The sequence below is a fragment of the Manihot esculenta genome, chromosome 11 (genome assembly GCF_001659605.2).
Source record: "Manihot esculenta cultivar AM560-2 chromosome 11, M.esculenta_v8, whole genome shotgun sequence".
Lineage (NCBI taxonomy): Eukaryota > Viridiplantae > Streptophyta > Magnoliopsida > Malpighiales > Euphorbiaceae > Manihot > Manihot esculenta.
This window is the reverse complement of record NC_035171.2, coordinates 1582032-1596036: the sequence shown is the minus strand read 5'-3', so window position 1 is coordinate 1596036 and position 14005 is coordinate 1582032. Positions and strand designations below refer to the sequence as shown.

The 14005-nt window shown below is 35.2% G+C and overlaps 2 protein-coding genes across 4 annotated transcripts; both read left to right on the top strand.

Moving 5' to 3' along the window:
- Positions 1–53: 53 nt before the first annotated feature.
- On the top strand, positions 54–10798 carry LOC110626448 (17.4 kDa class III heat shock protein). 3 transcript variants are annotated; one of them, XM_043961981.1, is made up of 4 exons: positions 54–215; positions 530–769; positions 881–1123; positions 10727–10798. In XM_043961981.1, the coding sequence occupies exons 2-4, from the start codon at positions 560–562 to the stop codon at positions 10781–10783; spliced, it is 510 nt and encodes a 169-aa protein (XP_043817916.1). In that variant the 5' UTR covers positions 54–215; positions 530–559; the 3' UTR covers positions 10784–10798. The 3 variants fall into 3 exon arrangements, with proteins under 3 accessions (XP_043817916.1, XP_021628049.1, XP_043817917.1); XM_021772357.2 differs by lacking the exon at positions 10727–10798 and having other exon boundaries at positions 55–215; positions 881–1322; XM_043961982.1 differs by lacking the exon at positions 54–215 and having other exon boundaries at positions 510–769.
- A 71-nt stretch (positions 10799–10869) lies between these two features.
- On the top strand, positions 10870–12988 carry LOC110626656 (40S ribosomal protein SA-like). Its single transcript, XM_043961857.1, has 6 exons — positions 10870–10954; positions 11632–11687; positions 11730–11894; positions 12013–12210; positions 12521–12728; positions 12843–12988. Exons 1-6 carry the CDS (start codon positions 10870–10872, stop codon positions 12986–12988), a joined length of 858 nt encoding a protein of 285 aa, XP_043817792.1.
- Positions 12989–14005: the final 1017 nt, after the last annotated feature.

Below are 14005 nucleotides of genomic sequence, written 5' to 3'. Positions count from 1 at the left end.
GGATCACTCCATAATGCTTGCGATTCTTCCCGACTCTTCCTATATCTCCTCTCGAACTTTCCTTCGTCTCCCATTATATTTGGTACCGCGTTCTCTAGCTAACTAAACAACTAACACCAGCTCTAGTTTCTGTGTTGTCTTCTTGCGCCCGCATTTTCTTTCTATTTCTCTCTTTTTCTCATCAATTTTCCCAAGGAACTGGCTTCTTTTTATAGGTATGATTTGCATTCAACTTTCTTCTTGTGGAAGTTAATTTGAATTTACAAAATTTCCTTTCAGTTTTCCTGCGAAGCAAGCACAGTAGTTTAATTATGAGAATGAACAAATTTTCTCTCGAAACAAACAGAAAATGGGCCTTTCTAGTTGCAAGCGAACGAAATTCTTGCTAGTTCTTTAGCTTTTTTGTCTTTTGTTTTTTTTTTTTTAAGTTTTTACTTTTGCCAGAGCTTTTGTAAGATTTCAATATTATTCATCTAGTAAATGACTCAGGTATTAAATGCATCTGTTTACGATCATTTGGTTGTGACAGAGTCGTTGAGCTAGTTGATAATTTAAGAATATGAGCCGAGTAGCAGACACGAATGTGTTTGATGCAGTGAGCCATTTGTTCAACATCCCTGAGAGCATCGAGAAATTCATTATTAATTCGCGCTCAAATGACACGAATGAGAACAAGAGTATAGGTAACATTCCTGCGGACATATTGGACACGCCTAAAGAGTACATCTTCTACATGGATGTGCCTGGCTTGTCCAAGTCTGATATTCAGGTACAATCACAATTCCCCCGTACTCCGTTGTTGGAATTGGGATTGTTGATTCATCTGAAAATGTGAATGTGATCCTTTGTTACTAATTTTTGGTTCATTTGGATGCTATAGGTGACTGTTGAAGATGAGAACACACTTGTGATTAGGAGTGGAGGGAAGAGGAAACGCGAAGATGGTGAGGAAGAAGGCTGCAAGTACATAAGACTTGAGAGGAGGACACCTCAGAGGCTGATAAGGAAGTTCCGGTTACCTGAAAATGCCAATGTATCTGCCATTACTGCCAAATGCGAAAATGGGGTTCTAACAGTTGTTGTTGAGAAGCATCCTCCACCACCCAAGGCCAAAAAAGTTGAGGTAACTGTGTCTTAAATGGAGAGACAGAGGGCTCTGTTTGTGCATTTTGTTCGGTAGATGGGTTTAGGATCTTAGGGCCTGTAGCTCTTTGTTGTTAAGTGGAGTTTAATATGCTTGAAATTGAAGGACCGATGTTAATGTCAAAATTTGTTTGCAATATGTGGATGTTGGTATTTGAAATGTACTTCTGTTCTGTGCATGCGCGTTTTAATTTTGCTACCTGTTCTGTATTTAGGGAACGGTCATTGTTCAAGAATTCCGGCTTTTCTTTTGGGCTTATATAGGACTGAAAAAGCAAGAAATTAACTTTCCTGGATTAATTTGTGAGAATTTAAGGTTTTATTGTAAAATTTTATATTTCATAAGTTTTGTTTCCACATTGGAAAGGTAAATTTTTTTTTTCATAAATGGTCTTTTTATTATTAGAATAGTAAAGAAAAAAAATAGGAGTAAAATTTCCGCACATGAATTTGGATTAAAAAATTAATTTTAGTTTAAATTTATCAATTTATTATTTTGCATATGCGGATAAATAAAATTATAGAATTTTTATTTTTTATTTATTTAATTTTTTGAATTTTATCGATAAATAACTATTTTTATTAAATTCAAATCGTTTATAGCTGTTGTGAGATTTTTATTTAAACGTTTCTCCTGATTTTTTTAAATAGATTTAACGTCTTTGAGTAGATTTTTCTAATAGTTTTAATGTTTTTTCTAATTTTTTCTAAATAATTTTCATATTTCTTTTTCTATGGCTATAAATAGATTTTACTTTTACAGTTCATAGATAATTATTTTTTTATGCGCTCTCTACTTTCTTACCTTGCTTTACCTGTTGGATTATATTAAAGAGAGTGCAACACATGACTCAAACTACGTTTTCCTATTTTCATATCTAACAATCTTAAGAATTATTTAAAACTTTAAACAAATGGAACCAAATGTTGTTATTTTCTTTGTTTTTGCACTGTCTGCTTCTAATAACATTATCACTGTTTCTGCTTTTATACGTTTTCCTATTTTCATATCTAACAATCTTAAGAATTATTTAAAACTTTAAACAAATGGAACTAAATGTTGTTATTTTCTTTGTTTCTGCACTGTCTGCTTCCAATAACATTATCACTGTTTCTGCTTTTACTGTGCTTTTTACCGCCACGTTTTCTACTGCTGCAAATAGTGGGTCTCTTCTACCTACGGTTTCATATGTCAAACGAAAATTGAAGTTTTTTCGGATTAGAATTTCAAGAGATGGCAAGAGATAATTTTTTCAATGCTTGACATGCATAGCGTAGCTTCAACACTCACAGAATCAAGATCTGCACCTTTTATTGATATGAAATTGTGTAAAATCTGGATATATTCTAATAAGGTGTGTAGGCATATAATAGTTAGTATTCTTTCTAACGATCTCTTTGATGTATACTATTCCTACAAGGAAGTAAAAGAAATATAGGATTTGATAAACTTAAAATATACTGCTGAGGATACTGAAAAACAAAAATTTGCAATTGGTAATTTTTATAAATGGAAAATAATTAAAGAAAAGATATCAAAATGCAAATTAATGAGTACCATAAACTTCTAGAAGATTTTAGAGCTGAAAACATTATTCTAGAAGATGAATTTGTAGTTAGACTGCTGATAGAAAAATTATCAAATTCTTAGAGTGACTACAAGTAACAATTGAAACACAAATATAAGCTTTTGATACCATCAGATTTCATCTCTCATATCATCATTGAAGATACAGACAAGAGGAAACTCAAAACTACAAAAGATAAAGAGCTAACTACAAGTGTAATATCCAGCTAGACTCCAGTATCGGAATTTCTACCGTCCGGTAGAATCTCGGATGTCGGAAACCTCTAGAAGAGTAAAAAACATGTTTTTATAAAATGTTTTCATGTATTTTATGGTTTTAAGTAAGAAAAAAAATTGAGTTTTGAATGAAAAAGACCATAGAGGGAAATCCAGGTTCGGCCGCCGAACATGCATGAGTTTTGGAGTCACCTTCGGCTTCCGAAGGTGGCCTGGCCAGCCACCTATAAAAGGCCCCATGGCCGAAAATGGGCGAGTTTTCTCTCCTATTCTCGGCCAACGGTGAGTCCATGTCCTCCCATGGTTGGTTTTAATGATTTTCCTCAAATCTTTCAAGTTTTAACAAGTTTTAACTTGGTTTTGAAAATTTTTGAAGCTAAAATCAAGTTTTGGAGCTTGGAGACCCAAGGAGCTAGATTTCTCCCATCTCCAAGTTAGGATCGTCTCTCCTCTCGATCTTCAAGAAGTAAGCTTATATCCTACCTTTCTTGTATGTTTTAAACAAGTTTTGAGGGGTTATGGGGTAGAAATGCATGTTTAGGGTAATGTTGAGTTTATGGATAATGTGTGTTGTATGAGTTGCTATATGTGTTTGTGTTGGGGTTTAGGTTAGTTTGAGATCCCTATATGCTTATTTGCTTGTGTATGCATGTTGTAGAATAGCTAAATGCATGTTTGAATGGTTTGGGAGGAAAAATGTGCATGAGGAGGCTGAGTTCTGCCACTTTGGGAGAACTCAGGTTCGGCAGCCGAAGGACTTTCGGCCGCCGAACCTGCCTGTGGAGGCAAGCCTTCGGCTGCCGAACCCTGCCCCCGAAAGTTGGACTTTCGGCTCTGGAGGGGAGTTTCGGCCGCCGAAGGTGCCGCCGAACATGCACGAGTTTTGGCTCTGGAACCACTTTCGGCCATCGAAGGTGCCGCCGAAAGTGGCTGAGTTTCGGCTCTGGAGGGACTTTCGGCCGCCGAACCTGCCGCCGAAAGTTCCCTGTTCAGCCTTCCTTTGTATGTTTTCTATGATGGTTTTAAGGTGTTTGAGGGGGTTTTTGGGGAATAGTTTAGAGTCATGTTCATGTATGTTTGGTCCCTCATTTGAGTCCACCTGTGTAGGTTCGGACCCGAGGAACCGAGGACCCCAGCAGTGAGATAGCTGCTTCAGTGTCTTTTCAGAGCTAGCCTGAGGTGAGTAGAATGGATCTTTACGTTTCAAAGCAAATAAATTTCGAGCATGTTCATGCATCACAAATGCCATGTGATATATTAGGTTGTTTGCACTAGAATTCACGAATATGTTGTATTGCATAATATAATGTTGATGTGGATGGGTGTTGAATGATCCATTAGCCCTCGTATGATGACATGATATGATATGATATGGTATGGTATGTAGGACCAGTGAGGCCCATGCTATGCCCCTGGTACGATGTAAGAGAAAGACCAGTGAGGCCCATTCTACGCCTCTGACACATTGGAATGTTATGTTATGTAAGAGAAAGACCATTGAGGCCCATGCTACGCCCCTGGCACTATTAGAATGTGTAGAGGGCTATTGGTGACAAGTCCATCCTTGATGTGATTTGTTTGTGATGTGATGCATTTCATGAAAGCATGAATTTTAATATAATGTTTTTACTATTCTGCTCACTGGGCTCTAGTAGCTCACCCCATTCCCTTAACCCCCAGGTTTGCAGGTACGGGATAGATCAGGAAGTCAACAAGAGTAAAGGAGTCATGTTTTATGTAATAGTTAGATGTGGACATGTATTGTAAAAGGTTATAATGTGATGTAATGTAAAGAATTGTATTGAAGATAGAATTGTGCTTGGCCCTAGTGTATGTTAATCCCTTTTTGGTACATGATCTTTTAATGAAATGTTTTATTGATGTTTATGTAAGCCAAGCTTAATGTATGATATGTTGCCCCATTGGAATATTTGATGAGGGCTCCAGTGTGGGGTTTTATGTTTATGAGTTTGTGCATGCACATGTTAAACTTGGTAAATGAAAGAGAAAGTTTAAAGTTTTATGTATATGTTTGATCATGTATGGGATTTAACAGGTATACAGGATGTATGTTAGGCTTGCTATGGGTCCCGGCGGCCTTATGCCGATCTGGATTCTAGCGCCGGTCGGTCCGGTTTCCGGGTCGTTACAACAAGAATAAATATTGTACAAGGAAAAGTGCATAAGTCAAATAATATATACGAAAATAAAAAACTGATTACAAGGCTAAGTTTAATAATCCCACCTTTAAAAAGAAATGACATTGTTTTGTATGTGGTAAGTCGGACCATCATGCATCTCAGTATAGATTATCTTGATACCTTTCCCCTGTAGCATGAATTTCTTCTATTAGAGTATTAATTGTTTTAGTTTCTATACATAAACTTGTTATTCATCAAATGGATGTTAAAATAAATTTTTTAAATGGAGACTTGGAAGAAGAAATTTATATTGTATATCCTGATGGTTGTATTATTTCTGGTCAAGAAAATAAAATTTATAAACTTTTCAAATCCTTATGTGGTTTAAAATAAGCACCCAAATAGTGGCATGAGAAATTTGATCAAGTTTTATTGAATGATGGTTTTTCCTCTGTTGAAGTTGATAAGTGCACATATACAAAATGTATAAATGGTGAATCTGTGATTATTTATTTATATGTGGATGATATACTTATTTTTTATACGAGTTATGATATAGTTTGTAAAATAAAAATTTTTCTTACCTCTAAATTTGATATGAAAGATATGGGAGAGGCAAATGCGATTTTAAGAGTTAGAATCATAAAGAATAATGCCAGTATAATGCTATCATAAGAGCATTATATTGAGAAACTTCTAAGAAAGTTTAGACATTTCGATGTTAAATCAGTGAGTACCCCTTATGATCCTAACTCTCAATTAAAGAAAAATAGAGGTGACTCTATTGCTCAATTTGAATATGCACAGATCATTGGAAATCTGTTGCATTTAATGAATTTTTCACGATCTGATATAGCTTATGTTGTATGTAGATTGAGTAGGTTTACACATAATCTCAATGACGATCATTGGGCTGCATTAGTTAGACTAATGAAAGATTTGAGAGGTACCATGAACTATGGTATCTTATATAGTGGATTTTTCGCTGTATTAGAATGATATAGTGATACTAACTGGATTTTAGGTTCAGATGAAATAAAATCCACTAACTCTAGGAGGTGGTACAATTGCATGGAAATCAACAAAACAAAATATCATTACTAAATTCACTATAGAGTCGTAGTTTATTACTCTGAAATTAGTTGGAACTAAAGCTGAGTGGCTAAGAAACTTCTTTGCAAATATTCCGTTAGTAATAAAAGCAATACCATCTGTATCAATGCGTTATGATTGCCAAGCTGCAATAGCCATTACAAAGAATAAAACTTTCAATGTTAAGAATAATCATATTCGTTTAAGACATAATGTTATTAAGCAGCTGTTGAAAGATGGAACTATTTTTATTGATTATGTGAAGTCAGAAGTGAATTTGGCCGATCTGCTAACTAAACCTTTAGGGAGAAAACTAATAGATAAAACATCAAAGAGAATGAGACTTGAGCCAATTTGAAACTAACAGTGATAGTAACACAACCTTTGTGATTAGAGATTCTATGAAAAAGGTTCATATGGGTAATAACAAGTCACTTGTTAGTTCTGCTAGCATTATTTGTCGTTGTCCCTTCCTATGGTGTGAGAAGTGCTAGATTGCATTAATGAGAGCATGAGATGGAATCTCTTAATGATATTTACATCCCTTATGGGTGATATATAAATTGCAGTATACACTTGATGGTATCACCTATGTAAGTGTGGAGTGGGGCCGCTCCTATGAGATTGTGGCATAATCTTTAGAGCACTTATTAATTACTAGGCGCGCGCACGACCTATTTAGCGCAAAACAATGTTAACAGCAAGAATTGTGGAGTATAATGTGATTGATGAGATTTTAGCCTACAAAAAGAGTACTTAATTCATAGAAGCAAGAACTTCACCAATTAATCTGTATGTTATATCTTATCAGTCTAGGACTGATTCATAGTCTAGAAGACACTAGATTCTAAACATTTTCACTCAAAACTTAAACCCAACAAAGAAAATTTTTTGAAATATGTTGGGGATTGTTATAAAATTCTGTATTTAAAAAACTTTTGTCTCACATCGGAAAGACACATACTTTTCTCTTGGTTTATAAATGGTTTTTTGTAATTGGGTTTGTAAAGGGCAAGTAAGAGGAGTAAGGCTCGCGCGCACAGACTTGAACCAAAAAATCAATTTCAGTTCAAATACATTGATTCGCTCCCCTGCGTTGTAGAATTTTTATTTTTTGTTTATTTAATTTTTTGGACCTTATCTGCAAACGACTATTTTTACTAAGTCAAACCATTTATAGGTGTTGTGAGATTTTTATTTGAATGTCTCTATTGATTTTTCTAAACAACTTTAACGTCTATGAGTAGATTTTTCTAAAAAACTCCAGCGTCTCTTTCTACAGTTATAAATAGACTTTCACAGTTGAAAGATGATTGCTTTTCTGTGCTCTTTCTGCTCTTCTACTTTTCTTTACCTGCCGGATTACATTAAAGAGAACTTATTGTTCTGATCTTGAATTCTATAAGAGAAGTTTGTCTAATCTTGAGGGATTACCAAATAATCCTTAAGGACAATACAACGTATGACTCAAACTATGTTTTCCTACTTCCATATCTAATAGGTTTTGAGCCTCAAACTCTACACCTTCAGAAGTATATGAGCTTTACAACACTAATAAATATTTAATGGCATGTAAGAAGGCATTCATTAGTGGGAGTCTTGAGAAATTAAGGTTTGAACTTGAAGTAATTTATAATTTATATGTATGCATATCAAGTAATGTATAATGTTCTCTTTTTCCTTTTCTGAAATTTCAAGTTCTTAAAAACATATAAATTATGCTGTTAAAATTTTAAATTTGTTATCGTGATTTGATTAATTTAAAAAAATATTTTAAATTTTCTTTTTTTGTTGAATCTTTAAGAATTGCATAGGATATGAGATTATTTTACTTTCTATATAATATTTTTTTACATGGTTAAAATACTTGTCAACCTTGCATTATGTTTTAATAGAGAAAAGTACGATTTTATAAAATTAAGATAAATATAATGAGAAGTAAGATTCTAAAATATTTCCAATCCATTAACTAAGTTAGAAAGTAGGGGATTTTAAACTTTGATAGAAATATCACTACGGCAAACTCGTAAAAAATCTTAATTTTATTGATTAATTTTCCACAAATAAAATACCTATTTTAGAAGAAACCATACCTGACTTTAGAACATTGTTTAATTTCATGAAAATATATTCATAGATAACATAATATTACATTAAATACATAAAGTATAAAATATTTGAAAACTAATTTGATATCAAATTTAGTATATTCAATTATAAATTTATAAAATAATTAAATATTTGAATGACATTTAAAAAAAAAATTCAACGTGGATTTTGAAGGGGCTTTAATCTTTAAACTTCCATGGAGTTTAGGCTTTCCTAAAAATTGCCAACCCAAGACGCGCTAATATTTCAACAGGCCCTTAAAACCCTAGTTTCTTCCCTCACCTCACTATGTTAAAGAACCCTTACCTCATCTGTCGGTCTTACTCTCGCTCCGTCTCCCTCAAGCAATCGAGCTCTCGCTTTGCGCAGCCATGGCGATCGGCATAGCAGCAGTGTAATACTCGGCTAGACTCCGGCGTCAGAATTCCAACCTTTCGATGGAATTCTCATTGGAATCTGGAATCTTGGATGTCGGAACATCTTAGAAGGGTAAAATAAGTTTTTCACAAAATGAATTTTATGGTTTTACGGTTGGTTTTATGTTAAAGAATATTTTAAAAGAAAGAAAAATGCTTTGGGGGGAAAAACTAGGTTCGGCCACCGAACCTTATGTTTGGCCGCCGAACATGGTGCTGCCGCGGGAGCTCTCCTTTCGGCCCCCGAAGGTGTTCTGGCCAACCATCTATAAAGGGCCTCCAGTCCGAAAATGGGAGAGTTTTTCTCTCCATTTTTGGGCAAAGGTGAGTTCTTGCCCCCCCATTGTTGATTTTGTTGTTTTTCCTTCAAATGCTTCAAAATATTCATGAGTTTTCCTTCGTTTTGAAGATTTGAGCTTAAATCCAAGTTTTGAAACCTTGGAGAAATCTAGAGACCGTTTGGACTCATTTCCACGTCGGGGTTGCTGTCACTCCTAGATCTCTAAGAGGTAAGTCTAGATCTTTATTTTTTCTTATGTTTTAATCAAGTTTTAAGAAAAGGTTAAGGGTTAAAAATGCATGAAATAATTAGATCTAAAGTTTTAGGGTTGTGTTAGTTTTGATGATAAATGCTTGCTCTTGTGATGTTTTATAGTTGTTTATTGGGGTTTAGGCTAGTTGTTATGCCCCTTGTGCATGTTTGAGTGAATATGCTTGTTTTGAGGGGTTGGATGTGAGGATTTGAGAAGTTTTGGTGTCTGAGTGCATAAGACAGAATCGGGTTCTGCCATTCTGGAGAACCCAGGTTCGGCCGCTGAAGCAAGATTCGGCCGTCGAACCTGCCTGTGGAGGCAGCCTTTGGCCGCCTAACCTGCCCCCGAAAGGATGGACTTTCGGATCTATGAAGGGGTTAGGCCGCCGAATCTGCCCCCGAAGGTTAGTGACTTTCGGATCTATGGGGATCTTCGGCTATCGAACCTGCCGCCGAAAGTCCTCTACCCAGCCTTCCTTTGCTTGTTTCCTATGCATGTTTTGTTATGTTTTAGGGGATTTTTTGAGGAGTGTTTAGAGTCTTGTAATAGCTATGTTTGGTCCCTCATTGGAGTCCATTTGTGTAAGATCGGACCTGGGAGACCGTAGAGGCCAGCAGTGAGTCAGCTGTTATAGTGTTAGGCAAGCGTCAGCCAGAGGTGAGTAGAACTAAACAAATTTATTATTTTAAAGTAATCAAACTTTTGAGCATGTTCATGCATCATGAATGCCATGTTATGTAATAGGTTGTTTGCATTAGAATTCACGAATATGATGCATTGCATAATTTACTGTTGTTGTGGATGGATATTGGATGACACACTAGCCCTCGAGCAGGTTATGTTATGACGGATACGGAAGTTCAGGTGAGGCCCATTCTACGCCCCTGGCATTATGTAAGGGAAAGTCTAGGTGAGGCCCATTCTACGCCCTTGGCATATTGGATATGTTATGTTATGTTTAAGCGAAAGTCCTGAGGAGCACTCGTAATGGGCCGGGCACATTGGATTATGTAGAGAGTTACTGGTGACAAGTCCATCTTGATGTGAATTGTTTGTGTTGTGATGCATTCCATATGAGCATATATTTATTAAACTGTTTTTATGTTCTGCTCACTAGGCTCTTGTAGCTTATTCCTTTCCCCTAACCCCAGGTTTGCGGGGTCAAAGATAGCTCGGGAGAGTCGGCTAATGGCTGGTATAGTTTAATGTAATAGAATAGTTGTGGACATGTATTAATTAATGGATTAGAATTGTGCTTGGCCCTAGTATATGTTTTTGTAAATCCCCGTTGTTTATGATCTTTATGTAAAAGTTTTAAATGATGAGTTATGTTGAACCAAGCTTGAGACATGTGATGTTTACCATACTAGAGAGGGATCTAGTGTGGGTTTTATATTTACAGTTTATGATGCATGCACAGGTCAGGCATTGGTTCGTGAAATGTTTAAGTTTTATGAAAATGTATGATCATGTATGGGATTTTATCAGGTTCACAGGATGTATAGTAGGCTTGCTACGGGTTCCGACGACCTTAAGTCGACCTAAATCTTAGCGCCGGTAGCGGTCCAGTTTTCGGGTCGTTACAAGCAGCACTAGCACGACTTCTATCCCAGAAAGAGTTGGATATACAGATGATGTTGGCTGCCGAAGTCCACCTCTGCACAAAGAACTGCGACTTCCTGATGGAACATTACGTTTTCAAGCGCCACAATGATGGTATATACTATCTCCCTCCTTCATTTGCATTTACATACATATGTGTGCAAATTTTCTTACTTGAAGTGCTTTTATTCTGTTTCATTGTAATTTTTTAGGACCTTCAATTTTTGATTGGATGTTTTTTTATCATATGAATGATAATTGAATAGCTTAGTGGGAGATCTCATATCTGTGGTATCCGTAATATCTATAGGTTATTGTGTTTCCACTCAAATCACCTTCGACTGTAACTTGGATACAAAATTTGACCATTGTCTAAATACGTGATATTACGTGAATTTGTAAGTTATGGCTTCAACCGTTTGATAGTTGTCGTAAGTCTTACTTTCAGTGCGAAATATGAGTGCCATAAGTCACGCTCTTAATGGTTCAATCGATTTCAGTTACTACCGGAATCCCTAAGATATGGAGTAAAATGGAGTTGACAGTTGCTAATTGGATTTTTTGAATTACTCGCTCAATAATTTTATTTGTTTCATGACTGTTAAATTGATGATTATATAGTTGCTTTTCTTTAAAAAGTTGGATTACTTGATATCCTTATGTGCACATGTAACTCTCATACACAAGTTTTTTACTGTCCATGTCATCTTTGGCCTTCTTTATCCTACTGCTTAACTTTAATGTGCCAAGATCTTTTGGATGTTGATATTTACTTGGAGTTCATTCTGTAGGAATTTATATTATTAATCTTGGAAAGACATGGGAAAAACTTCAATTGGCTGCCCGGGTTATTGTGGCCATCGAGAACCCATAAGATATTATTGTCCAGTCTGTAAGGCCTTATGGTCAAAGAGCAGTCCTCAAGTTTTCCCAATACACTGGTGCCCATGCTATTGCTGGAAGGCACACTCCTGTTACATTCACTAACCAGCTCCAAACATCTTTGAGCGAGCCTCGTCTCTTGATCCTCACTGATCTAAGAACTGATCACCAGGTGAATCCTCCCTTATTCATGACTTTAATCTTAGTGTGGATGCCATTTTTATGAATAGTTTGTTTCCTATATGAAGTTATGAACCTTGACCAAATTCTAACTTGTCTTATATGTGCAGCCTATCAAGGAATCTTCTCTTGGAAACGTTCCAACCATTACCTTCTGTGACACTGATTCTCCTATGCGGTATGTGGATATTGGCATTCCTGCTAATAACAAAGGGAAGCACAGTATTGGATGCCTATTTTGGCTCTTGGCAAGAGTGGTTCTGCAGATGCGTGGCACTATTCCTCAAGGGCACAAGTGGAATGTTATGGTACATGCACATTATCAGATAATTATTTTTTTGGCAATGGCTGCTCATTTTACAAACATCTCTGCTGATTTGTGATATTTACAAATTGATAATGTGAACACTCATCTTATTACCTTATGTGTTTATTGGCCTATAAACTATGTCGACATTTCATAGCTATGTGTGCATATGGACAAGTTATATGATGCTCCTTTCTCATAAAAGTATATTCTTTGGTTATATTTTTTTTTTTCACTTTGTTTGCATAATTGGCTACAATTTCAAGCTTTTAGGTTTATTACATTTCCATTTATTTGTTTTCCATGTGCAGGTGGACTTATTCTTCTACAGAGAACCTGAGGAGACCAAGGAACAGGAAGAGGAGGAAGCGGTAGCAATTGCTGGTTATGCACTCCCTGCTGCTGATTTTGGACTTGCTTCTGCTGATTGGGGTGCCCAAATTATTGATGGCCAGTGGAATGTTGAAGCAGTTCCACCACCTATTTCAACTGTTCCCGCTGCCGTATATCCAGATCAAGGTATAAGTTATTCAAACACTAGTAAACTTCATTTAATCTACCTTGTGATCCTGTTTATATATTTACAATTTTTTGCTATACCATTGCAATGTTACATGCGTTTCACCATGCTAGTGGTGGTGATTTTGGCCCCTGACATAATATCTTTATGTGTTCCTACTTCAAGTGAATGGGATGCTGCGCCAGCTCCAGCTCCAGCTCCACTCCAATTTGTTGCTGCAGTAGCACCTGCACCTTCTGCTACTCGCTGGGATGAGTGAAACAAGATAACATCAATACCATATTTATTGTTATTATTCGTGATTATTACTTGCTTGAGGGATTAAGCAACATCAAATTTCCCTTTTCTTTTATTTTATAATTACCTAGAGCATAGCTAAGTTGTAGACATTTGGAGTTTAAAATTTTGACATAAACCTTGATGTAGTGATGCTATATTTTCTTATTTGCAACCGTTGAGATCACTTCTTAATTTGCCATGTTAAAGAAGTGAATACATAGAAATTGGAAGTTAGAATGTATTAATGGTAAGTTTGCTTAGTTCAATCCCATTTTGAAAAGCTTGCAAGGATTAGGCTAAATAGGAAACATTTGATAGGACTTCTTGGTTGGTATATTTACGGAATTTTTTTTTTTTGGGTTAAGGCATGCATCAAAATATGCTATTAATTTGAATAGTGCTAAACCAATTTAAAGACGTGTTAAAAAACTTGTTAGAAAGTTGTTTGTTAATAAAGAATTTAAAATTTAGTGTTATAATTGAAAGTCAATAAGAGAGTTGTGTTAAATTGGTGTTCTCAATAGTATTTTTAAATAAAAAATAAGTTCTATCAATGATCTTAGACGGACAATTAGTTTTAATAATATCCTAAAATGCATCAAAATTTTATTATTAAGTATATATATATATATCTTCTCACATGTATCTTTAAAAAAATGTATGTAAATTATAATTTTATAATCATTAAATAATTTTGATGCCTTACACTCACAGACATGGTCTGGTTGTAAATGCATTTAAGTAAATCTAAGAGATCTCATGTTCTACTCTTTCAATCCCCATTTAAAAAAATAAATTAATTAAAAATAGTATACTGAAAAAAACCAAAATAAGAAATAAAAAGGATGTCTATTCTAGTGGATTTCATTTTGCTTCTTGAAAAATCTAAGAGTTTGAAATGAGATCTTAATACACTTTTAATTTCAATATTTTTTATTGAAATAAATTTTAGGGAAAAGAAAAAAAATTTATAATTTTATTAATTTTTTAATTCAAA

What these genes read in the sequence shown, in the direction of transcription:
- LOC110626448 (XM_043961981.1), top strand. Translation starts at nt 560, where the DNA reads ATGAGCCGAGTAGCAGACACGAATGTGTTTGATGCAGTGAGCCATTTG. An exon ending in TGTCCAAGTCTGATATTCAG is followed by an intron (nt 770 to 880) that starts GTACAATCACAA and finishes TGGATGCTATAG; the next exon opens with GTGACTGTTGAAGATGAGAA. An exon ending in CCAAGGCCAAAAAAGTTGAG is followed by an intron (nt 1,124 to 10,726) that starts GTAACTGTGTCT and finishes GGATTTTATCAG; the next exon opens with GTTCACAGGATGTATAGTAG.
- LOC110626656 (XM_043961857.1), top strand. Translation starts at nt 10,870, where the DNA reads ATGATGTTGGCTGCCGAAGTCCACCTCTGCACAAAGAACTGCGACTTC. An exon ending in TTTCAAGCGCCACAATGATG is followed by an intron (nt 10,955 to 11,631) that starts GTATATACTATC and finishes TTCATTCTGTAG; the next exon opens with GAATTTATATTATTAATCTT. An exon ending in AACTTCAATTGGCTGCCCGG is followed by an intron (nt 11,688 to 11,729) that starts GTTATTGTGGCC and finishes ATTATTGTCCAG; the next exon opens with TCTGTAAGGCCTTATGGTCA.